Source organism: Coregonus clupeaformis, chromosome 39 (assembly GCF_020615455.1).
Source record: "Coregonus clupeaformis isolate EN_2021a chromosome 39, ASM2061545v1, whole genome shotgun sequence".
Classification (NCBI taxonomy): Eukaryota; Metazoa; Chordata; class Actinopteri; order Salmoniformes; family Salmonidae; genus Coregonus; species Coregonus clupeaformis.
This window is the reverse complement of record NC_059230.1, coordinates 16582153-16608731: the sequence shown is the minus strand read 5'-3', so window position 1 is coordinate 16608731 and position 26579 is coordinate 16582153. Positions and strand designations below refer to the sequence as shown.

The 26579-nt window shown below is 42.5% G+C and overlaps 1 protein-coding gene across 6 annotated transcripts in view; it reads left to right on the top strand.

Moving 5' to 3' along the window:
• The window catches only part of LOC121554748 (serine/threonine-protein phosphatase 2B catalytic subunit alpha isoform), a 118269-nt gene extending 91910 nt beyond the window's left edge, over positions 1–26359 (top strand). Inside the window, exons 9-16 of one of the 6 annotated variants that reach the window (XM_045211965.1) lie at positions 6114–6239; positions 9173–9244; positions 10980–11006; positions 16605–16689; positions 19377–19474; positions 20006–20014; positions 21937–21966; positions 25924–26359. In XM_045211965.1, coding sequence (XP_045067900.1) covers positions 6114–6239; positions 9173–9244; positions 10980–11006; positions 16605–16689; positions 19377–19474; positions 20006–20014; positions 21937–21966; positions 25924–26123 — 647 coding nt within the window. In that variant the 3' untranslated portion in view covers positions 26124–26359. The remainder of the gene's footprint in view (positions 1–6113; positions 6240–9172; positions 9245–10979; positions 11007–16604; positions 16690–19376; positions 19475–20005; positions 20015–21936; positions 21967–25923) is intronic. The other 5 variants (XM_045211967.1, XM_045211966.1, XM_045211968.1 and 2 more) reach the window with 5 other exon arrangements.
• Positions 26360–26579: the final 220 nt, after the last annotated feature.

The window sequence follows — 26579 nt, the reverse complement described above, 5'->3', positions numbered from 1 at the left end:
CTTAATGCAATGAAAACGGGTCCCTAGCGGACTAACACAATATGACACTTGTTACAAAAGATGGCGAGTTAAAGAGAGAGAGAGAAAACACTTGGATACACATGGACCCTAATATTGTGCCCAGAACTGCCGCCCGTTTGGTAAGAAGTAATGCATGTATTTAAGTGTTTGTCTTCATTGTCTCCGTTATACCCAGGCCTTCGTGGGAAGGGTAGATTTGGGCCTTCTCTTTTCGGATGGCCTTTTAGATGTAAGGCTCAGCTGTAAGGCTCAGATTGTCCACAAGAGGTCACAATGTCCTTCTTCTTAGTCGTCTGTTTACTTTCACTCGTTCTGGAAGTGGTCTTCTGAGGACGGCTAATCAGCCGTGTCGATGATCCCCTATGGGGTGATGAAAGCAGTGTAGTAGACGATGGTTTGAAGAGAGTAACAGGATGGTCCCACTTAAATTCACCTTCTTAGATACAGTACTTAGAACAGCTACTCAGCCGTAACATTGATTGTTAGTGGAGGCAACTTTGTCGTCTTCACCTCGTGTTGATTTTCAGGGTCGGGACCAATATGGACAACAGCTGCAGCTTGAGGTCCGTCTAGTCTGATCTGATAATTCTTATCTCAGTCTTTTATGCACTCTGGTAAAGAGGGGCATTTCCGTCATACTGACACGCTCTCTGAGCTCCCTCGTGCGTGGCTAGTTACGAGGCAAAAGTATTATTATCACTATGATTTTGTTAGAAAGCTAAAATCACATTCCTATCTTCACGAAAACATTGTCTTCCTCCTTGATATTTTCTACCCAAGGTAAAGGATGTAACCCTGATATACACAGTGTAAAAGCTCTTCAAGTCACAATGTTTTCGTTATAACGCCTTTATACCATTTTTAATAACATCACAAAATAGACGTTAATTTTCTATATTCCATTTCTCATCATTCCCAACGTTTGGATGTTGAAGTTTTTGGGCGGCAAAAGTCTCTGAAACAAAGGACATTCCTTTCACCATACTAGAGGGCCAGAGATAGATTATCCGATCTCTAATTTATGGCAGTATTAAGGTGTCAAGACCGGCACAGCCCCCCCTGTAGGAAAGAGGGTCTGGTTGTTGTCGGCCATTTGCCAAGCTGATATGAGGCCTTTGATCCTCACCCAGGGAGAGACAATGGCCTTACTGAAGAGCTCAGTGACTTTCAACGTGGCACCGTCATAGGATACCACCTTTCCAACAAGTCAGTTTGTCACATTTCCGCCCTGCTAGAGCTGCCCTGGTCAACTGTAAGTGCTGCAACGCCAGGGTTGTGGGTTCGATTCCCACGGGGTGCCAGTAATTTAAAAAAATAAAAAATAAATGCACTCACTAACTGTAAGTCGCTCTGGATAAGAGCGTCTGCTAAATTACTAAAATGTAAAATGTAGACAATTCTGTGCTTCCAACTTTGTGGCAACAGTTTGGGGAAGGCCCTTTCCTGTTTCAGCATGACAATGCCCCCGTGCACAAAGCGAGGTCCATACAGAAATGGTTTGTCGAGATCGGTGTGGAAGAACTTGACTGGCCTGCACAGAGCCCTGACCTCAACCCCATCGAACACCTTTGGTATGAATTGGAACGGCGAATGCGAGCCAGGCCTAATCGCCCAACATCAGTGCCCGACCTCACTAATGCTCTTGTGGCTGACTGGAAGCAAGTCCCCGCAGCAATGTTCCAACATCTAATGGAAAGCCTTCCCATAAGGGGGGAGGCTGTTATAGCAGCAAAGGGGGGACCAACTCCATATTAATGCCCATGATTTTGGAATGAGCTGTTCGACGAGCAGGTGTCCACATACTTTTGGTCATGTAGTGTACTACAATGCAAGTGGATTTGTGCTTTCAGAGTTTGTGTGTGTATCTAAGAGAAGGCACAGTAGCTCATAACAATAATTGTTGATACTGAAGGCTGCACCGCTTGCTTGCTCCCCCACCCGCCCGCTTGTCTCACCACTACCACGCAACCCCTCATCAAGCCCAGTGAATGTTAGTCTCCGTCTGGCTGTAGCTGTACAGACTCATAACTGGCATGCTGCGTTTGATGACTTGCTATTCTCAAACCAGGAGACGCACTGAGGCAGGAAAGTCCCCCACCGGGACCCAACCTCGGTGTCAGCTTTCCCCCCTCCGAATCAGGGCCACATTGGCTGGGTGTTGGGGGTGGAGGTGGGAGGGAGAGCAGAGGGCTGTATAAAGGGGATGAGGCAACAGTGTCTGTCTGTGTGGTTCCCTGGCCTGTTGCAATGTGATAACATACTTTGTCTTATTTAGACAGACTAGGTCCCGGTTCCCCAACTGGTGGCCCGCGGGTGGTTTTATTTGGTCCCCCAAGTTTTCAGAGCAAAGAAATAATAATAGACAGTACCAGTCAAAAGTTTGGACACACCTACTCATTCCAGGGTTTTTCTATATTTGTACTATTTTCTACATTGTAGAATAATAGTGAAGACATCAAAACTATGAAATAACACATATGGAATCATGTAGTAACCAAAAAAGTGTTAAACAAATATATTTTATATTTGAGATCTAAAATAGCCACCCTTTGCCTTGATGACAGCTTTGCACACTCTTGGCATTCTCTCAAACAGCTTCACCTGGAATGCTTTTCCAACAGTCTTGAAGGAGTTCCCCACATATGCTGAGCACTTGTTGGCTGCTTTTCGGAATCATGTAGTAACCAAAAAAGCGTTAAACAAATCAAAATATATTTTATATTTGAGATTCTTCAAAGGAGCCACCCTTTGCCTTGATGACAGCTTTGCACACTCTTGGGTAGCATCGCTGCACAGCTATTTTCAGGTCTCTCCAGAGATGTTCGATCGGGTTCAAGTCCGGGCTCTGGCTGGGCCACTCAAGGACATTCAGAGACTTGTCCCAAAGCCACTCCTGCGTTGTCTTGGCTGTGTGATTAGGGTCGTTGTCCTGTTGGAAGGTGAACCTTCGCCCCCAGTCTGAGGTCCTGAGCGCTCTGGAGCAGGTTTTCATCAATGATCTCTCTGTACTTTGCTCCGTTAATCTTTCCCTCGATCCTGACTGGTCTCCCAGTCCCTGCCGCTGAAAAACATCCCCACAGCATGATACTGCCACCACCATGCTTCACCGTAGGGATGATGCCAAGTTTCCTCCAGACCTGACACTTGGCATTCAGGCCAAAGAATTCAATCTTGGTTTCATCAGACCAGAGAATCTTGTTTCTCATGGTCTGAGAGTCTTTAGGTGCCTTTTGGCAAACTCCAAGCGGGCTGTCATGTGCCTTTTTCTGAGGAGTGGTTTCCGTCTGGCCACTCTACCATAAAGGCCTAATTGGTGGAGTGCTACAGAGATGGTTGTCCTTCTGGAAGGTTCTCCCATCTCCACAGAGGAACTCTGGAGCTCTGTCAGAGTGACTTTTGGGTTCTTGGTCACCTCCCTGACCAAGGCCCTTCTCCCCCGATTGCTCAGTTTGGCCGGGCAGCCGGCTCTAGGAAGAGTCTTGGTGGTTCCAAACTTCTTCCATTTAAGAAGGATGGAGGCCACTGTGTTCTTGGGGACCTTCAATGCTGCAGAAATGTTTTGGTACCCTTCCCCAGGTCTGTGCCTCGATACAATCCTGTCTCGGAGCTCTACAGACAATTCCTTCAACCTCATGGCTTGGTTTTTGCTCTGACATGCACTGTCAACTGTGGGACCTTATATAGACAGGTGTGTGCCTTTCCAAATCATGTCCAATCAATTGAATTTACCACAGGTGGACTTCAATTAAATTGTAGAAACATCTCAAGGTTGATCAATGGAAACAGGATGCACCTAAGCTCAATTTTGAGTCTCATAACAAAGGGTCTGAATACTTATGTAAATAAGGTATTTCTGTTTTTAATTTTTTATAAATTTGCAAACATTTCTCGAAACCTGTTTCAGCTTTGTCATTATGAGGTATTGTGTGTAGATTGATGAGGATAAAAAAAAAAAAATCAATTTTAGAATAAGGATGTAATGTAACAAATTTTGGAAATGAATACTTTCCGTTTGGGCTTGTTACCGTCAATTTGCAGTCTTCAAATTATTTTTAATTATGTTCCGGCCTCCCGACCATCCGCTCAAGAGAAAAAGCCTGTGGCTGAATCTAGTTGATGATCCCTGGACTAGGTCATTGGCTCAGGGTCAGATCCTAGTGGAACCGCCATGTGAGCCAATATAGCAAAGTGTCATATAGTTTGTTAAGTCATACATACCATAATGTATTTGGAAATGGTTTTTCATCATCATTCTAAAACGTCCATCAGAATCTATAGATTTTTCATGATACAAAAAACGATTGGATTTGCTGGTCCGTGATTATACTGTATGTTGTTCTCACATACACAGTCTAAGGTTTCAACTTGTTCTTGATACAGCCTCAGTTTCTGACTCCATCTCTGGTACGTTGCAATTGCCTCCCAGAGAATTCAGCATTTTCCACTGATTCAAATATGTCATGCGTGTTGGCACAGAAAAAGCTTTATGTATGCACGTTCTTATGGACCTCTGGAGCGGTATTGTATACTGTGGATAATGTGGTCAACCAAACCACTCCTACTGGTTCCCCAATAAACTATTTCCCTTTGTTTTATCTAATGTGGAACTTAAAAGTAGATTTGCTGTGTTTCGCCAAATTTTTCTGCCCCAACTTTTCCTATCAACATGCCAATATGGATCTCCAATCTGTCTCTGTCTCCCTCTTCTCTCTCCAATCGCCTCTCTCCCTGTCTCTTTATCTCACTCTCAATTTCACCCTCTCCATCCATCCCTCACCAGAAATGTATGTTTTCTCACTAAGGAATGGAGGCGATCAGTCCATCAAGCCCATATGCTGTTTAAATCCCTGTAAATGATGCTGGGACTGTAGTGGTGGGGGCTTGGAATCAATGTGAAAGAACATTCTGGAAGCGCAGAGGATGGGTTTAAAAGGCCAGCTGTGTAGAACAGGCGCATGGTGCAGACTCTTGATATTTTCACTTAATACAGCTGTTTTAATTGCTAGGTAGAACGTCCCTCATGGTGTAAAACGTACAGGTGTTGGGGGGTTTTATGAGCTGGATTTTCGGTTTTATGGACAGTTTTATAATGCACACTATGGATGTTTTAGAATAGAAGGCACTCTAAATGCATTCATAGTACTTTGAACAACGGTGATTTGATCAATGTGTTACAGTAGATATTGGGGTAACACTTTACTTAACGCATCCAGGTATAATTCATTATGATGCAGTTATAATGCATTGTCAGACTTGTCATGAACATGTACAGTATTACCCCATTATAATGTCTTGGAATAATCTCATAATGATCCGGACAAAAATAACAGTAAGTTTGAGACCCTTGGAAACGATGCATAGAGAGACATAACATACTATAAGCCTTGTCATAAAACATTATAAAGGCTCATACATGCTTAAAGTAAGTTATAATGCATTATACCTGGATGCGTTTGATTGTCAGATGTCTCATAAACACACCCCCTCTCTCCATGGGGCTGTTCAGGAGGATGTCATCTCTCGTGGACAGACTACGTAAACATAAACGGTACCGTAGCATCTGTCAACAGACTGTGGGATCCAAAGACTAACGAGTAATTTTGTTCCGGTGTGCAGATTTTATCACGGGTCATTTGGACAAATCACGATTTTGCAGGTTTTAGCATCTTTCGGAAGGGGAGGGGACATTTGGCCCATAGACTTGCCCGTAAATTGCAAAGAGAGAGGGTGGAGTTCCTCGTTCCAGTTCCGCTCCTCGTTCTAGCATCTCTTCTAACACGTCCTGCCCCAGAACTGAATCGAGCATCGGACCAAAGAGATTTTAGTTCTGGGTTAACCGAGATTAAGGAGGATGTAACTTTACAGAAAGAAATGTGTAATGTAGAACATAAATGATTGTCTGACAGATAGAACAGGGAATCATATCAGCTCTATTCCTTCTATTTCTGTCTGCAACATACAGAGCGTTTCATATCTCTGAATACGTACTTACAAAAAATATCTTTTTTTGAGTAATGATACTTAAATGGCTGAAGTAATCAGTGCATATTTATTCAAGTGAATCTAACTTGTGTTTTGTCTGTTCCCTACAGCTGCAGTGCTGAAGTATGAGAACAATGTGATGAACATCAGGCAGTTCAACTGCTCCCCTCACCCCTACTGGCTGCCCAACTTCATGGACGTCTTCACCTGGTCCCTGCCCTTTGTTGGGGAGAAAGGTGAACGGGACACACACACAATGCCTCCAGTTCAAGTTCATTTAATTCATTCATATGACGGCAGAATACATTTAGGGAACTGTTGTTCTGGCTGTTATTAGTACTTAAATGCAGTCACATGCATTATGTGGATATAGTCATGCCTAACAATACAACAACCAGAAATAGCAATTGCGATGACCAATTATCACACCCAGTGGTCTATGTGGCTGTAGTCATGCCTACAGTATCAACCAAAATATCAAATGAGACGTGTCCATAACAATAACCGGTCCCGCTTTATTTGAAGTGTATCTTATGAAGGCTTCATAAAGCATTCATATAGGCTTCATAAGCACTGCATAAATGGGTCACAAATCATCTATAACCGTATTTCATGCTCTATAAAAGATGAATAAATGTGAACAACTAAATTGATGGTTATGTCACACAGTTATGCCACATTATGAATCTTTATATTGCATGATATACGGTTATAGATGATTTGTGAAGCATCTATGTTGTGCTTATGAAGCCTATATGAATGCTTTATGAAGCCTTCATAAGATACACTTCAAATAAAGCGGGACCCAATAATCACATCAAATGTCATTCAGCAGAACGCAGCAGGGTTGTCTCTCTTTGTTTCTTTCTTTCTCCCTCCCTCTCCCTCCCTTCCTCTCTCCATCCCTCCCTCCCCCTCTCGCTCTCCTTCCCTTCCTCCCTCCCTTCCATCTTCTCTCTCTCTCTCCCCATCCGTCCCTCCCCCTCCCCTCTCTCTCTATCTCTCAAATTCTAATTCTAATTGCTTTATTGGCATAAGAAACATTGCATAAATATTGTCAAAGCGTCAATGTATACAATATACATTTTAATGAAAAAGAAATACAATTGTAAATAATAATAAAATAAGATAGTAATAATAACAAAATAATAGAAATAACAACAATATAATGACAACAGTGGATAGTAATACAAATAATAGGATAAATAATGAGGACTATAATAGGCTAAACATGAACAATATCGGCAGATAGCCTAGCGGTTAAGAGCGTTGGGCCAGTAACCGAAAGGTCGCTGGTTCGAATCCCCAAGCTGGCAAGGTGGAAAAACCTGCCATTATGCCTTTGAGCAAGGCAGTTAACACCCAACATCAACTGCTCCTCGGGCGCCGATGAAGTCGATTAAGGCAGCCCCCCCGCAACTCTCTGATTCAGAGGGGTTGGGTTAAATGCGGAAGACACATTTCGGTTGGATGCATTCAGTTGTGCAACTGACTAGGTATCCCCTTTCCCTATTACTACTAAAATGAATGCTACCACCACCACTGTTATTTACACTAATACCACAACTATCCCTACTATTACCACTACTATCTATCATTACTACCACCAATATTTCTACCTACTACCTACTAAGACTATTACTACTATTATCATCACCGCTATATTACTACTACCACTACCATCATCATTACTACAACTACTACCACCACTACCACCATTAAACTACTACCATTGCCCCTACTACCCCTACCACTACCATTTGGAATAATAATCACTGCAATAATAACAACAATAATAACAATATTAATAATAATAGCAAGCGTTACTGCTTATTGGTACAGATTTAGTTACTCAGTGTCAGTGTTGTGACGATACCAGAATTTTGACTTCAATACTGATACCAGGTTTAATATCACAATACTCGATACCGAAACGATACCAAAACGATACCACAGCAAAAAAAGAAGGCATACAGTGCATTCGGAAAGCATTCAGACCCCTTGACTTTTTCCACATTTTGTTACGTTACAGCCTTATTCTAAAATTGATTCAATATTATTTTTTTCATCAGTCTACACACAATACCCCACAATGACAAGCGAAAACAGGTTTTTAGACATTATAGCAAATGTATTAAAAATAAAAAAAACAGATACCTTATTTACATAAGTATTCAGACCCTTTGCTATGAGACTTGAAATTGAGCTCAGGTGCATCCTGTTTCCAATGATCATCCTTGCGATGTTTCTACAACTTTATTGGAGTCCACCTGTGGTAAATTGAATTGATTGGACATCATTTGGAAAGGCACACACCTGTCTATATAAGGTTCCACAGTTGACAGTGCATGTCAGAGCAAAATCCAAGCCATGAGGTTGAAGGAATTGTCCGTAGAGCTCCGAGACAGGATTGTGATGAGGCACAGATCTGGGGAAGGGTACCAAAACATTTCTGCAGCATTGAAGGTCCCCAAGACCACAGTGGCCTCCATCATTCTTAAATGGAAGAAGTTTGGAACCACCAAGACTCTTCCTAGAGCTGGCCTCCCGGCAGAACTGAGCAATCGAGGGAGAAGGGTATTGGTCAGGGAGGTGACCAAGAACCCAATGGTCACTCTGACAGAGCTCTAGATTTCCTCTGTGGAGATGGGAGAACTTTCCAGAAGGACAACCATCTCTGCAGCACTCCACCAATCAGGCCTTTATGGTAGAGTGGCCAGACGGAAGCCACTCCTCTGTAAAATACACATGGCAGCCCGCTTGGAGTTTGCCAAAAGGCACCTAAAGGACTCTCAGACCATGAGAAACAAGATTATCTGGTCTGATGAAACCCAAGATTGAACTCTTTGGCCTGATTGCCAAGCGTCAGGTCTGGAGGAAACCTGGCACAATCCCTACGGTGAAGCATGGTGGTGGCAGTATCATGCTGTGGGGATGTTTTTCAGCGGCAGGGACTGGGAGACTAGTCAGCATCAACGGAAAGATGAACAGAGCAAAGTACAACGCCAGGGTTGCAACGCCAGGGTTGTGGGTTCGTTTCCCACGGGGGGCCAGTATGAAAATGTATGCACTCACTAACTGTAAGTCACTCTGGATAAGAGCGTCTGCTAAATGACTAAAATGTAAATGTATATTGTATGCTGAGAACTCTCTCTCTCTCTCTCTGCAGTCACTGAGATGCTGGTCAACGTGTTAAGCATCTGCTCCAATGATGAGCTGACGACTGACGAAGAGATCGATGGTAAGTCTGTGTTCACAGGGTGGTGTGCCGTCGATTGGTACTACTTCCTCTCGTTGCCACGACAAGTTAGACACACCCACTTTCTCAGCTTCACTCTAAACCAGTGACAACTATGTAAATGTGATGTAAGCAAAAACTAAAATGCAAAATGACATGACATTGCTAACTCCACCCTATATGAGTATTGGAATGACACTTGGGATGGTGGAAGTAAATGAGTGGAAGGAGAAACTGTATGGAAACGGAAAATGGGGAATTGGGCAAGGAAGGACTAAGATTGAGGTTGATTCTCTCTGTGTTTGACTAGACTTCCACTAGATGGCAGGCTCTACATTTACATTTACATTTACGTCATTTAGCAGACGCTCTTATCCAGAGCGACTTACAAATAGGTGCATTCACCTTATAGCCAGTGGGATAACCACTTTACAATGTTTTTTTGGTTTTTTTTTGGTGGTGGGGGGGTGTTTTGGAGTAAAGGGGGGGGGGTGGGGATTACTTTATCCTATCCCAGGTATTCCTTAAAGAGGTGGGGTTTCAAATGTCTCCGGAAGGTGGTGAGTGACTCCGCTGTCCTGGCGTCGTGAGGGAGCTTGTTCCACCATTGGGGTGCCAGAGCAGCGAACAGTTTTGACTGGGCTGAGCGGGATGGAACGTTCATCAGCTGAACACGCATACATTTTACATTTACTTTCTTTGGATCCACAATAGAACATGACATGGCAAGATGCCCGCATGGATTCACACACACCAAACATACACACACACACCATTACTCACCAGGATGTCTTTGTCCATTAACTTGCCTTATCTGGCCACTACCTCTATTCCATGTTTTTATCCTATGCTGGAGGATAGCTATTAGCTAATATGTATCACAGTTTGTTACGAAAGTCAACACTTTCCACAATTCTATTCAGGTTGCATATCTATGGGTGGAACACACTGCGTTCCTGGTATTCAATGCCTCCTGATTTCTCATTCCTTTCATTCCTAATCTTACAGCTCATTCAATTGGGTTCCGTTTAACATTAGTAGGTTCCATTGTCAACATAATGGCCAGACTCATTCTCTAGGTAGAAATGGTAGAGATGGTTTGGAACACCCATTCCCAGAAAAGCCTTTTAGATACTCCATCGTGCCTCTTATTTACCAAGTCACATACGTCACCATAACTCTATAGTGAGAGGGACGGAATGCTTAGGTCATATCCTGTTCCTGTATGTCAGGAAGTGGTATGGTATAGAAAATGGATTCTAACCCTTGACCCTAATGTTGGTAGTTGACAGACACTCCTTAGTCACTGACAACCTTGGAGACTTAGTCGCTAACATCTCATCATTTCCTCATTTTATTTTCTTCACTGACTTTCTTCAATCGTTTAATATCCATTGTGTCGATGTTCATATTCTCTCACTCTCTCATTTATCCATCTTCTCTTCATCTGTCTCTCTCTTTCATTTCTCTCTCTCGCTCTCTCTTTCTCTCCGATGCTGTGATTATTTCACACCTTTGGTAACCTCATCTAATGTGTCTTTCTTCGTTTCTGTTTTTCAGAGTTTTGTTTGAATAATCCATTGCTTTTCTTTATGCTCCTTGGGTTTGCCTCTTTTCTCTTTCCTCTCCACCTCTTCCTCCTCGTTTTCCTTCTAATTTGCATTTTCTGTCATTCTTCAGCCATCCATCCACTGATCTCTCATCTTTTCTTTTCTCTTCTGGGGGTGTTCTTGAGAAGGACATCTAATATATGCCCCCAAGAAAGGTACAACCCTTAGCTCTACTGTTGTGTGCCAATATACCTTTTCTGGTGGTGCTTGCTCAGGCACATGCACTTTGGGAACCAACTGACTAACACAATACATAAATGTGTTGTAACATTTATGCTCAGTTTGGTTACTAAAAATGTAAAATATATTGATCTAAAAAAATATAGACATACACCCCAATTCAATCAATCGCAGATAAAGGTGAACTGCGCTGTAGGTTCACTCAGAATGTTGACACTATACCGTTTTTTAATGGAGAGGTATAGTTTGCGTGTTAAACAGCTTGCATGGTGTGTTGGTTTTAATACGGTTAACTTAAACCATATTGCAGGAAAGCTATGTTATCTGCACTTGATTGAATTAAAGCTAGCCTATAGCTTCAATAGAAACAGTGTAGTGTTGTCAGTCCTAACACACCATATAGACCAGTGGTCACCAACCGGTCGATCATGATCGACTGGTCGATCTCCAAGCCATTCCTAGTCGATCACCAAACATTTCTGTAAAAAACCCAACAATAAAGCCTTGCGTTCCTATTTATTTATTTTTTTTAAATCGCACTTTTGACGGTAGGTGCACTTGATTTAGCAGCCCTAGCGCTGGGAAGGCAAAGTGTTCTCATTTTGAACCATTTCATGTGTCTGAAGGTAGTCTCCTGAGTGGCGCAGTGGTCTAAGGCACTGCATAGCAGTGCTAGCTGTGCCACTAGAGATCCTGGTTCGAATCCAGGCTCTGTCGCAGCCGGCCGCGACCGGGAGACTCATGGGCGGCGCACAATTGGCCCAGCGTCGTCCAGGGTAGGGGAGGGAATGGCCGGCAGGGATGTAGCTCAGTTGATAGAGCATGGCGTTTGCAACGCCAGGGTTGTGGGTTCGATTCCCACGGGGGGCCAGTATAAAAAAATATGTATTCACTAACTGTAAGTCGCTCTGGATAAGAGCGTCTGCTAAATGACTAAAATGTAAATGTAAAATGTAGAACTCTGCCTACCCAGCAGGCCCAGAGAGCAAATCAAATGCACCTATAGGCCTACCGCTGGCCAATCAGATAGCTCAGATCACTGTGTGCACAGTTTCCTTGCGCCATAGACTGTAAAAAGAAGCCCTGAACGCACTGCAAAGTTGAACATGTGAGATTTCAAAACCTTTTAAACCATGACTAGAGAGAGAGACTCAACGAATACACCAAAGAGCTGCTGTTTTTATGAGTAAGTTCATGTTTAAGTTGTTATTCAGCACTGTCAACACTTTGTTCAACAGTTTTATAAGCCATAAAATGCGCATTTCGATAAGCTTGCATTGTTATTATTTGCGACTTGTGTATTTTTTAATATCAAGGAATATTTAACTTTCTCTGATCATAGGAGTAACAGCATTAATTGGTGCATGAGGCAGAAGTAATGCAGTGCGACTTAAGTTTCGCCATCAGCTGGAAGACTGGGTCCCCTTTTCTCAGTGGAGGGCGGGAGAGAGGAGAGACGGTGAGTCGGGTGAGAGGCAGCCTCACCGCTGCTCCCTCCCTCCGCTCAGACTGACTATCAGATGTAGGACATCAGTCCAGTAAAAAAAAGCTAATTATTATGCTCATTCAGCTATGCCTCACAAGTAATACAACAAATTATGTATTACCAGTGTGATCATATACCTAACATTTTGAAATATAATTTCAAAATGGTCTGAGAAGTACAACATTGGCAGGGCAATTCAAGCGTAGCCAATATGCAACGATAATGAATTGGGCCTATAGCCTACTGCACAAACCTGATTGCTACATACCTGTTTTTAATTGGTTAATGATGCATAGGCTTATGTTTTTTAAGTCATGTTAAAAAAATTTAAAAAAATCTGAGTGGTAGATCTCGGCTTGCATTTTGACTCAGAAAGTGATCTTGACTCAGAAAAGGTTGGTGACCACGGATATAGTTCATTCTTTGTGCCCAAACGTCTAGCTAGCTATACTGAACAAGAATATAAACGCAACATGTAAAGTGTTGGACCAATGTTTTATGAGCTGAAATAAAAGATCCCAGAAATGTTCCGTACGCATTAAAAAACGTATTTCTCTAAAATTGTGTACACAAATTTGTTTACATCTCTGTTAGTGAGCATTTTTCGTTTGCAAAGATTATCCATCCACCTGACAGCTGTGGCATATCAAGAAGCTGATTAAACAGCATGATCATTACACAGGTGCACCTTGTGCTGGGGACAATAAAAGGCCACTCTAAAATGTGCAGTTTTATTCACACAACACAATGCCACAGATGTCTCAAGTTTTGAGGGAATGTGCAATTGGTATACTGACTGCAGAAATGTCCACCAGAGCTGTTGCCAGATCATTTAATTACATTTCTCTACCATAAGCCGCCTCCAACATAATTTTAGAGAATTTGGCAGTACGTCCAACCGGCCTCACAACAGCAGACCACGTGTAACCATGCCAGCTCAGGACCTCCACATCCGGCTTCTTCACCTACGGCATCGTCTGAGACCAGCCACCCAGACAGCTGATGAAACTATGGGTTTGCGCAACCAAATAATTTCTGTACAAACTGTCAGAAACCGTCTCAGGGAAGCTCATCTGCGTGCTTGTTGTCCTCACCAGGGTGTTGACCTGACTGCAGTTCGGCGTCGTAACAGACTTCTTCAGTGGGCAAATGCTCACCTTCGATGGCTACTGGCACGCTGGAGAAGTGTGCTCTTCACGGATGAATCCCGGTTTCAACTGTAACGGGCAGATGGCAGACAGCGTGTATGACGTTGTGTGGGCGAGCGGTTTGCTGATGTCAGCGTTGTGAACAGAGTGCCCCATGGTGGAGTTATGGTATGGGCAGGCATAAGCTACAGACAACGAACAAAATTGCATTTTATCGATGGCAATTTGAATGCACAGAGATACCGTGTCGAGATCCTGAGGCCATTGTCGTGCCATTCATCTGCCACCATCCCCATGTTTCAGCATGATAATGAACGGCCCCATGTCGCAAGGATCTGTACACAATTCCTGGAAGCTGAAACGTCCCAGTTCTTCCATGGCCTGCATACTCACCAGACATGTCACCCATTGAGCATGTTTGGGATGTTCTGGATCGACGTGTACGACAACGTGTTGCAGTTCCCGCCAATATCCAGCAACTTCGCACAGCCATTGAAGAGGAGTGGGACAACATTCCACAGGCCACAATCAACAGCCTGATCAACTCTATGTGAAGGAGATATGTCGCTCTACATGAGGTAAATGGTGGTCACACCAGATACTGACTGGTTTTCTGATCCACACCCCTACCTTTTTGTTAAAGGTATCTGTGACCAACAGATGCATATTTTACATTTTTTACATTTTAGTCATCTGTATTCTCAGTCATTTGAAATCCAGATTAGGGCCTAATCAATTTATTTTTTATGATTTCCTGCAATGAACTGTAACTCAGTAAAATCTTTGAAATTGTTGCATGTTGCATTTTATATTTTTGTTCAGTGTATATCTTTACAAGAGAAGACATCACCCATGCGCTGGGATACTCAATACTCCCCCTAGTGGTCTGTTCAAAGGAACACACTCCACTAGAGTCTATCACTGCTCTCGCTCTCTTTCTCTCCATATATTTGCAAGCGCTCGCATTAATTTCCATCTCTCACACGCCACCTGTATTTTGATGTGGTATGATTTTGTTATGTGGTATGATTTTGTTGTGAGGCACACATTTACTATAAGTGAATCCTGTGCTAAAAACATCTGCTCAATGACTCGTGTCAAATAAATGTTAAATAAACATTTTTAGGATAGGATTCCATTATATCAATAGTAGTCACTCACACACATACAGTACCAGTCAAAAGTTTGGACACACCTACTCATTCAAGGGTTTTTCTTTTATTTTTACTATTTTCTACATTGTAAAATAATAGTGAAGACATCAAAACAATGAAATAACACATATGGAATCATGTAGTAACCAAAAAAAGTGTTAATCAAATCAAAATATATTTGAGATTTGAGATTCTTCAAAGTAGCCACCCTTTGCCTTGATGACAGCTTTGCACACTCTTGGCATTCTCTCAACCAGCTTCACCTGGAATGCTTTTCAAACAGTCTTGAAGGAGTTCCCACATATGCTGAGCACTTGTTGGCTGCTTTTCCTTCACTCTGCGGTCCAACTCATCCCAAACCATCTCAATTGGGTTGAGGTCGGGGGATTGTGGAGGCCAGGTCATCTGATGCAGCACTCCATGACTCTCCTTCTTGGTCAAATAGCCCTTACACAGCCTGGAGGTGTGTTGGGTCATTGTCCTGTTGAAAAACAAATGATAGTCCCACAAAGCGCAAACCAAATAGGATGGTGTATCGCTGCAGAATGATGTGGTTGCCATGCTGGTTAAGTGTGCCTTGAATTCTAAATAAATCCCTGACAGTGTCACCAGCAAAGCACCCCCACACCATCACACCTCCTCCTCCATGCTTCATGGTGGGAACCACACATGCGGAGAGCATCCGTTCACCTACTCTGCGTCTCACAAAGACACGGCAGTTGGAAACAAAAATCTCCAATTTGGATTTCCACCGGTCTAATGTCCATTGCTCGTGTTTCTTGGCCCAAGCAAGTCTTTTCTTCTTATTGGTGTCCTTTAGTAGTGGTTTCTTTGTTGCAATTCGACCATGAAGGCCTGATTCACGCAGTCTCCTCTGAACAGTTGATGTTGAGATGTGTCTGTTACTTGAACTCTGTGAAGCATTTATTTGGGCTGCAATTTCTGAGGCTGGTAACTCTAATGAACTTATCCTCTGCAGCAGAGGTAACTCTGGGTCTTCCTTTCCTGTGGTGGTCCTCATGAGAGCCAGTTTCATCATAGTGGTTGATGGTTTTTGTGACTGCACTTGAAGAAACGTTCAAAGTTCTTGAAATGTTCTGGATTGACTGACATTCATGTCTTAAAGTAATGATTGACTGTTGTTTCTCTTTGCTTATTTGAGCTGTTCTTGCCATAATATGGACTTGGTATTTTACCAAATAGGCCTATCTTCTGTATACCACCCCTACCTTGTCACAACACAACTGATTGGCTCAAACGCATTAAGAAGGAAATAAATTCCACAAATTAACTTTTAAGAAGTCACACCTGTTAATTGAAATGCATTCCAGGTGACTACCTCATGAAGTTGGTTGAGAGAATGCCAAGAGTGTGCAAAACTGTCATCAAGGCAAAGGGTGGCTATTTGAAGAATCTCAAATATAAAATATATTTGGATTTGTTTAACACCTTTTTGATTCCATATGTGTTATTTCATAGTTTTGATGTCTTCACCATTATTCTACAATGTAGAAAATAGTACAAATAAAGAAAAACCCTTGAATGAGTAGGTGTGTCCAAACCTTTGACTGGTGCTGTGCGTAGACACAAAACACAACTTAGTGTTAGGTTTTACCAGCTCATGTATGGTAATGAAGACACCTTAAAGAAAATGCTTCACCCAGATAAGCAGTGATGGTTGGAAACGGCCTGACTGTCTGACCCTGACAACTTTGTGTGTGCGTGTTTGTGTGTGTGCATGTGCATGGGCGCATGTCTGTGTGTGCGTGTGTTTGTGTCTTTTAGGTGCAACAGCCTCTGCACGCAAGGAGGTCATCCGCAACAAGATCCGTGCCATTGGCAAGATGGCCAGGGTTTTCTCTGTCCTCAGGTATTTATTGGGAATCATCTATGCATGTCTAGGTGTGCAGTTCCTGTCTACCTACAGTGCATTCTGAAAGTATTCAGACCCCTTGACTTTTTCCACATGTTGTTACGTTACAGCCTTATTCTAAAATGGATTAAATTAAAAATGTTCCTCATCAATCTACACTCAATACTCCATTATGACAAAGCGAAAACTGGTTTTTAGACATTTTTGCAAATGCATTACAAATAAAACACAGAAAACCTAATTTACGTAAGTATTCAGACCCTTTGCTATGAGACTCGAAATTGAGCTCAGGTGCATCCTGTTTCCATTGATCATCCTTGAGATGTTTCTACAACATGATTCAATTCAATTGATTGGACATGATTTGGAAAAGCACACACCTGTCTATATAAGGTCCCACAGTTGACCGTGCATGTCAGAGCAAAAACCAAGCCATGAGGTCGAAGGAATTGTCCGTAGAGCCCCGAGACAGGATTGTGTCGAGGCACAGATCTAGGGAAGGGTACCAAAACATTTCTGCAGCATTGAAGGTCCCCAAGAACACAGTGACCTCCATCATTCTTAAATGGAAGAAGTTTGGAACCACCAAGACTCTTCCTAGATCTGGCCGCCCGGCAGAACTGAACAATCGATGGAGAATGGCCTTGGTCAGGGAGGTGACCAAGAATCAGATGGTCACTCTGACAGAGCTCCAGAGTTCCTCTGTGGAGATGGGAGAATCTTCCAGAAGGACAACCATCTCTGCAGCACTCCACCAATCAGGCCTTTATGGTAGAGTGGCCAGAGGGAAGCCACTCCTCAGTAAAAGGCACATGACAGCCTGCTTGGAGTTTGCCAAAAGGCCTGAAAGACTCTCAGACCATGAGAAACAAGATTCTCTGGTCTGATAAAAACAAGATTGAACACTTTGGCCTGAATGCCAAGCATCACGTTTGGAGGAAACCTGGCACCATCCCTACGGTGATGTATGGTGGGGCAGCATCATGCTGTGGGGATGTTTTTCAGCGGCAGGGACTGAGAGACTAGTCAGGATCGAGGGAAAGATGAACGGAGCAAAGTACAGAGAGATCCTTCATGAAAACCTGCTCCAGAGCGCTCAGGACATCAGACTAGGGGCAAAGGTTCACCTTCCAACGTGACATGACCCTAAGCGCACAGCCAAGACAACGCAGGAGTGGCTTCAGGACAAGTCTCTGAATGTCCTTGAGTGGCCCAGCCAGTGCCCGGATTTGTGCCCGATCTAACATCTCTGGAGAGACCTGAAAATAGCTGTGCAGCAACACTCCCCATCCAACCTGACAGAGCTTGAGAGGATCCGCAGAGAAGAATGGGAGAAACTCCCCAAAAACAGGTGTGCCAAGCTTGTAGTGTCATACCCAAGAAGACTCAAGGTTGTAATCGCAACAAAGTACTGAGTAAACGTCTGAATACTTACATAAATGTGATATTTCCGGGTTTAAAAATAAATACATTTGCCAAAATGTCTAAAAACCTGTTTTTGCTTTTTCATAATGGTGTATTGTGTGTAGCTTGATGAGGCAAAAAAACAATTTAATCCATTTTAGAATAAGGCTGTAACGTAACAAAATGTGGAAAAAGTCAAGGGGTCTGAATACTTTCCGAATGCACTGTATGTTTATGTATTTTATAATATGTGCCCAGTTACATGATCATTGGCAGAAGTTAGCACATTGTACTTTACAGGATAGGTATTTGAACGTTCAAAATCACGTGTCTTAATAACAAACTCACAACTAGAATTAGGCTTCAATGAAAACCTTTTACCATAGGCCTACATATCTTATGTATTACTAGTTAACGTATACTATATTTGATTAAATATTTTTTTGGGGCATGGGGCGTCGACCAACCTCGTCACTAACATATCTCTTAAACTAACTGTCCAGTGAAATTCTCACTTTTAAAAGTTTATATTCTGTTGTTGACTCATCCTATACACGTATTTGTGGTCAAAGCCTAAATTGGAGAAAAAACTATTTTCAAAAAACACCTCAAACTTGTATCTCAAACACTGTTTCAGAAAATGCTTGCTATTTCCTCATAGAACATGATGTCATGTTGGCTCATTGGCTGAGCTGGCCAATCAGTGGTCTACTCGTATGAATATTTTTAATGACTGGTATACGCCCACACCATTCTGTTGTTGGGGCATGCCTACAACATTCAAACACAGGAAATCTGCTTTTTTACATACTTAATTACAATTTTTGGTAAGGAAAACTATTTCACTCAAATATTTATTAATTATAGGTCATATTTCATAGAAATCTGGAAACACTGGACAGTTACTTTAAATAGTGAATAGCTCTTCATGTGTCTCAACTCTTCCTGTTCAGTGCTCCTTTGTCTGTTTAACCTCTCACTTCCTGGTTCAACTCCCAATAGATAATAATAACAATTTATTCAACTTTTATAGCACTATTCATTAAATAAATACATCTTAAAGCGATGTAAAGCAACAACAACAGCAAAAAACAAGCAATTTAAAAACAACATCATTAATCATAGTGGTCAAGAGACTGAACGTTGAGAAAGTTCATGGCTTGATTGTCATTTCATACAGCTGAAGCAATAGGAGCAATAACTTTCATAAACATTGAGCTAATCAACAGCTTGATGGTTAGTTGAATCCAGTTCCATTTCTTTCTTTGTTGTCCCTGCAGGGAGGAGAGTGAGAGTGTGTTGACACTAAAGGGGCTGACCCCCACCGGCATGCTGCCCAGTGGAGTGCTGTCCGGAGGCAAGGAGAAGCTCCAGAATGGTAAGCCCCACAACACACACCCTGGACCTCCATGCCCAGCCCACAACACCCCTCACACTCCCCAGGCCACTGTGTTCCTCCCCCCTCAACACACACTTATATATAATATTTTCTTAGCAACGCATCTACCTCAAAGACGAGCAGTTACCTGATACTTATTTCGCTTTTTTTTTTCTCTCAGGACATTTTCTCTTAAAAACTGTATATTTTTTATGGCTTTTATGTCTTAGAACACAGTTGCAGCAGTGGGAAATACAATTGAACTATCTGTATTCAATACAAATGTTATTGCAGCAAAATTGCCCTAGAATAAGCTAATACCGAAGTACTGCAAAGTGTTGCCCCTTTCTCCAATGTTGGTTTTCGATAATTCCGTCTTAAAATGTTAAAGTTGACTTTCTTTTTCGCCATTTTCTCTTTTAATGCTGTCTTGCTTTCCTTACCCCCCCCCCCCCTCCACCTTTCTCTCTGAAATCTACTGCTTATATCTCAAATATTGTCTCTGTGTTCTTCTTTCTCCTCTCTCCCTAGAAACCACAGGTATAATATGTTGCGCAAGTATTCTGTCAGCAGTGTTATGTGAGAATATTGTAGAATTCACCCTCCCATGTTGAATTCCAAACACTCCCAAAACCAGTCAGACGATCGATCGATCTCCTTTACGTGACAGACTAGCATTAAAATATGCTTTTCCACAGGGAAGACATTTCTTCCAAAGATGACAAGTGCAATTGAATAATCTACCGACGGAATCAGGCTACAACAGCCAATTTAGAATTTTGAATTGATTTTAAATAGAACAAAAACATGTCCAGTGATTTTACAAATTTTACAAAAGTGATTTTTAAGATGTCAGGGAAGGCTAGGAATCAAGTAAGATGAAAAGGATGAATTGGAATTGACATAAACAACCGTGTATAAAAGGGGATACATGTCATCCACAAACAAGGCAGAAATCCAAACAACTTCATTCTCCTCTCTTTGGTTCTCATAGTCAGTTTAAATCTCCTCTATCAGTTATTTTAGTATGTAGGCCTACAGTGAATTTAAGTCATGGTTTCTATCCTCTACAGCTCTCCTGGGTTCACTTTTCCCAAAGTCTACCACAGAAATTCGACATGTTTGCCCTATAAACAGTAGTCTATATCTCTATCTCAAACACACACACGCATATACTCACACACACACACCACACACACCACACATTGTTGATTCTGACTGCATAGGGGCAACCATGTACAGTAGTTCCCAGTGATGCAACGATGGGCCAAAGCCATCCAATGGAGATGCAGTAGCGAGGAGGAGCCATGTTGGGAGGCAGAGTGACGTTCAAGAGATTTTCTGTCGCAGCATTGGTAGAATCACAGCTCGCCATAGGCTCCTATTGTTCAGACAGTCTCCAATGTGCTTCTACCGCAATGTTGTGTAATCCATCAACCACTTGGTTTATTTTGGACCACCTTATAGCTTTCCTGTGTGTGTACGTCGCTCTTGTGCATTATGTATCGTACCTCCATAGCCACATAGACCTGTTCAAGTGTAGAGCTGTAGCCGCTAAGTATTTGTTTATTTGCAGTCCCACCCGTACCCATTTATTTGTCTCTGTGTGCATTACAGAGTAATTTCCGTATTTCTGGTCATAAGTGTTTGATGATAACTATTGCTATGAAACAGAAGGATTTGTACGGTAAGTGGTAAGTGCATCAAAAATATTCCCATGATATGTTTTTTAAAGGTGCATCTGCTCTTTCGCCGGCTGCGCTACAGTTCCAGATAGCTAGTAGCTATGTTTCCCAGAACATTTTGAGTTCTTGATTTTTTGGTCTCGGTTGTTCAGTTGCAGCCACATTCATGACTTTGGCAGAGTTGTTTCTGTTTTCACTCACACGTCTACATGTATTGTGCCCTAACTCCTGTTAAACACCTCTCATATATCACCCCCCACCCCTGCTCCAGTGTGTAGTTTGTTGAGTGAGGATACATCAGACAGACATCCACTGTTCCCTTTTGATAATCACTATCGTAAACCCTCTCCAGTCCTACTTGTCACGGTATCCCCCTTCCCGATGTCCATTTTCTATAGCCGTCCAGCACCGCTTCTTGTCCCTTTGTCAAACACGGATGCCGTTTTTACAAAGCTCAAAATACCAGTGCACCACACATTTGTCTACAATGGGTATTTGACTGGCTCCATTCCGTTTGTCACCTTTTTGGTTAACTGCCCCATTCCTTCTTTGTCTGTCTTAACACACCCGCTTGATCCCTGGTCCTCCTCCCCTCTTTTCGCTAACATCCATGAGTGTCCTCTGTCCAAAAAACATGGAGAGTTTTTTTAACGTTGTTGTCTTTGCATTGGCTCTCTCTTTTTGCTGCTCATTGAACGGTTCCTGGGAAAAACCTAATGAATTCCTCGCTGGTCACCCTTCTTCTCATTCGTTTTGCAACCCCCTTCTTCTCTTCAGCTACTATTGAGGCTATTGAGGCAGACGAAGGTAACTAGGCCGGCGGCCCTCTCTGTTGCTTCTTACCGCAATAGACAGGGCCCCCACCCGCTGCGTTTTCATCCATCTTGCCGTAGCTTTTTACAGTGTGTGTTGGGTGTTTGAGCTAACAAATTGTGGTATAATAATTAACCAAACCAAACCAAAAAGGGGGGGAAAAGTACATAAAAGCCACGTTTGTTTCAAAGGGGAACAAAGATCATATCACTGTTGAACAAAGATCATACCAGGCAGAGAGCAGTAAGTGCATTACTTTTCTTTTCACCTGCTAGGATAAAGCCCCCCTCCCCTCCCTCCCACCTACAAGGTTTTCAGCTTAGACTGTATGTACATTATTTTGCCGTATCCCCTTCGCTAAGTAGTGTCCACTCATACATTTCTCTGAAAAACAACAGCACTCAGCAGGATATTATGTCACACCTGTGTCTTCATACAACACCCCATGCCCCTACACCAACTCATCCACCCACTCAGTCTTGCTATGAAAGACCGATCTGATTTCCCCCCTTTGAAACAACTGATACAGTTGTGCTTTGTCTTTGCACTAATATATGTTAGTTAGAAACAAATCAGAACAATATTTGCTTTTCCAACACAGGCTTTGAAAGACAAATTGGACTCCAACTCCAAAAGCAAATGGGCAAACAAAGCCACGCTACAAAGAACAAGCTCAACTACGCACTAAATAGCGATTTGCTAGCTGCTATTTACGTTGGAATTGTTCAGCGACTCCTCTTGAGTGCCCCCTAGAGGATGCCGATGCCGTGCATCAGTGTCGAGACTCTTTTAGCTTATTTTTCCATGTGGTTCCTCTGTGGCCTTGCTGTGTCGTGTTCTCTTTGTTGAGCTGCTAATAACCTGTGTCTGACCTGTACTATGCAGCAACACAACTACAAGACCCATAAGCCCCCTCTCTCCACAACCATAATTCAATAATATAGCTAATTCCTCCAAAATGGTGCCCCCCGATCCAGAAAGAGGATCTCCTGAAAATGTAGCTGCTGACATCCACTATAGCCCCCTTGTCCCTTAATAATGTGCTGCATGTTCTGAGCAGGCATAACAAGTGGTTAGCAACAAGTACCTTTGTAGTAGTGTCTATGTATGTGAGCGTAGTCTCACTGTTGTAGTACTTTTTCTGTGGTATACTGTATGTTTTGGTGTATGTGGGCCCCACTCTCTATTTTCCATTTATTTTTTCCATTTCCTTGGTCCTTTTGTTTTGTTTGTGTAGTACGTAGTGGGGAGGTTTGGTCCTGGGGGTCCTCAGGTGTTTTCAATTGTGCCTTTATGTAGTATGCAGGCAAATATCTTCAGGTACATTTTTTGATAGAGCATCAGTTGCAAAATGTTGTTTTTACAGTTTCTTTGTTTTTTTTACACTATTTACTTCCGCATTCACTTTCACACTGAATAATTTGCTCATTTCTTTTCCCCATTGTCAAAATCCTTAATTTCATCTCATAATTTACTTACATACTTTTCTGCTTGTGAGTTAATTATGTGACATATCAGCAGTGTTTTTTTTTTACTTTTGTAAATATGTCCTGGTACAATGAGAACCTATTTACCTCCAGCACCAGACATACCCTCTTCAGTAGGATTATGTTCAGTAGGATTATGTAATCCATTTGTCAATCGGGTTATATAATTATGATAATATGGTAATTAGGTTGGTATTGTGTTGTCATTTACTCTGATTAATTGTTCATATTGATTGTATTATAGTTCTCTTCAGTCTTCGAAAGGCAGAATGAACACTACATGGGATGGTTTATACCTATGATATTCCAAGATGAGAATACAAATATATAGAACTTATAATTTACGTGTACTTATAAACACACACCCAGCTTGCATTCATACTGTAGTTGTTTCTATGAAAACACTAAGCAAATGAAATGCACATTGGTGTAATGCTATTGAGAGAAGCATAGTATAGAAATTTATGTTTCTCACAAATAACTATATTGTTAAAATGTACAGTGGGGGAAAAAAAGTATTTAGTCAGCCACCAATTGTGCAAGTTCTCCCACTTAAAAAGATGAGAGAGGCCTGTAATTTTCATCATAGGTACACGTCAACTATGACAGACAAAATGAGATTTTTTTTCTCCAGAAAATCACATTGTAGGATTTTTAATGAATTTATTTGCAAATTATGGTGGAAAATAAGTATTTGGTCAATAACAAAAGTTTCTCAAAACTTTGTTATATACCCTTTGTTGGCAATGACACAGGTCAAACGTTTTCTGTAAGTCTTCACAAGGTTTTCACACACTGTTGCTGGTATTTTGGCCCATTCCTCCATGCAGATCTCCTCTAGAGCAGTGATGTTTTGGGGGCTGTCGCTGGGCAACACAGACTTTCAACTCCCTCCAAAGATTTTCTATGGGGTTGAGATCTGGAGACTGGCTAGGCCACTCCAGGACCTTGAAATGCTTCTTACGAAGTCACTCCTTTGTTGCCCGGGCGGTGTGTTTGGGATCATTGTCATGCTGAAAGACCCAGCCACGTTTCATCTTCAATGCCCTTGCTGATGGAAGGAGGTTTTCACTCAAAATCTCACGATACATGGCCCCATTCATTATTTCCTTTACACGGATCAGTCGTCCTGGTCCCTTTGCAGAAAAACAGTCCCAAAGCATGATGTTTCCACCCCCATGCTTCACAGTAGGTATGGTGTTCTTTGGATGCAACTCGGCATTCTTTGTCCTCCAAACACGACGAGTTGAGTTTTTACCAAAAAGTTATATTTTGGTTTCATCTGACCATATGACATTCTCCCAATCCTCTTCTGGATCATCCAAATGCACTCTAGCAAACTTCAGACGGGCCTGGACATGTACTGGCTTAAGCAGGGGGACACGTCTGGCACTGCAGGATTTGAGTCCCCTGGCGGCGTAGTGTGTTACTGATGGTAGGCTTTGTTACTTTGGTCCCAGCTCTCTGCAGGTCATTCACTAGGTCCCCCCGTGTGGTTCTGGGATTTTTGCTCACCGTTCTTGTGATCATTTTGACCCCAAGGGGTGAGATCTTGCGTGGAGCCCCAGATCGAGGGAGATTATCAGTGGTCTTGTATATCTTCCATTTCCTAATAATTGCTCCCACAGTTGATTTCTTCAAACCAAGCTGCTTACCTATTGCAGATTCAGTCTTCCCAGCCTGGTGCAGGTCTACAATTTTGTTTCTGGTGTCCTTTGACAGCTCTTTGGTCTTGGCCATAGTGGAGTTTGGAGTGTGACTGTTTGAGGTTGTGGACAGGTGTCTTTTATACTGATAACAAGTTCAAACAGGTGCCATTAATACAGGTAACGAGTGGAGGACAGAGGAGCCTCTTAAAGAAGAAGTTACAGGTCTGTGAGAGCCAGAAATCTTGCTTGTTTGTAGGTGACCAAATACTTATTTTCCACCATAATTTGCAAATAAATTCATTAAAAATCCTACAATGTGATTTTCTGGATATTTTTTTCTCAATTTGTCTGTCATAGTTGACGTGTACCTATGATGAAAATTACAGGCCTCTCTCATCTTTTTAAGTGGGAGAACTTGCACAATTGGTGGCTGACTAAATACTTTTTTTCCCCACTGTAGATGCTGTGGTTTTCTGTGGGCTGGCCTACTAAGCCTCTGCTCTGCTAACAATCATCAAATGATTTTTCCATTCAGTGCAATGGTTTATATAGTCAACCATTTCAGAAAATTTGATTTTTATTCGTTGTATGGAATTCATTATTTTGACATCACATGACTTGATTCCTGTCACGATTAATTATTGACTCTGAACAAAACCAAAGACAACCCAAACACACTGATGTGTGTTTGTTCTTCTGAACCAGAAATACGTAACCTTATTAATTATTGTACATGTCTTCTCTACTTCTCTCCTCTAAATCACCTGTTCCCTCCATTTTCCCCTCATTCCCCTCTCCATCCCTCCATCCTCCAGCCATCAAGGGCTTCTCGCCCCAGCACAAAATCACCAGCTTTGCGGAGGCCAAGGGCCTGGACCGCATCAACGAGCGGATGCCCCCAAGGCGGGACGGCCTCCCCTCCGACGCCAGTCTCAACTCCCTCAACAAGGCTCTGTCCTCAGAGACCAATGGCACGGGCGCCAAGGACAGCTGCAGCAGCAGCAACATCCAATGAAGGGGCACTCTCCACCGTGGCTGGTGGTGGGTGGTAGTGGCAGCCTGTGGCGACCAGGGTGGGGCGTTATACCACCCTCCTCCTCCTTGTCGAACTACGGAAAGTTATTGCTAGTTCACTTTTTCAGGCCCTTGGCCTCCTCGAAGCTGGTGATGACGTGCTTGAGTCTGTGTGTGTGAGAGAGAGTGTGAGAGAGTGTGAGAGTGTGTGTGTGAGAGAGAGAGAGAGAGAGAGAGAGAGAGAGAGAGAGAGAGAGAGAGAGAGAGAGAGAGAGAGAGAGAGAGAGAGAGAGAGAGAGAGAGAGAGAGAGAGAGAGAGAGAGAGAGAGAGAGAGAGAGAGAGAGAGAGAGAGAGAGAGAGAGAGAGAGAGAGAGAGAGAGAGAGAGAGAGAGAGAGAGAGACAGAGAGATTTTTTTTGTTAGTTTTTTTTAAATGAAAGCCCCTCGCTCATTTTAC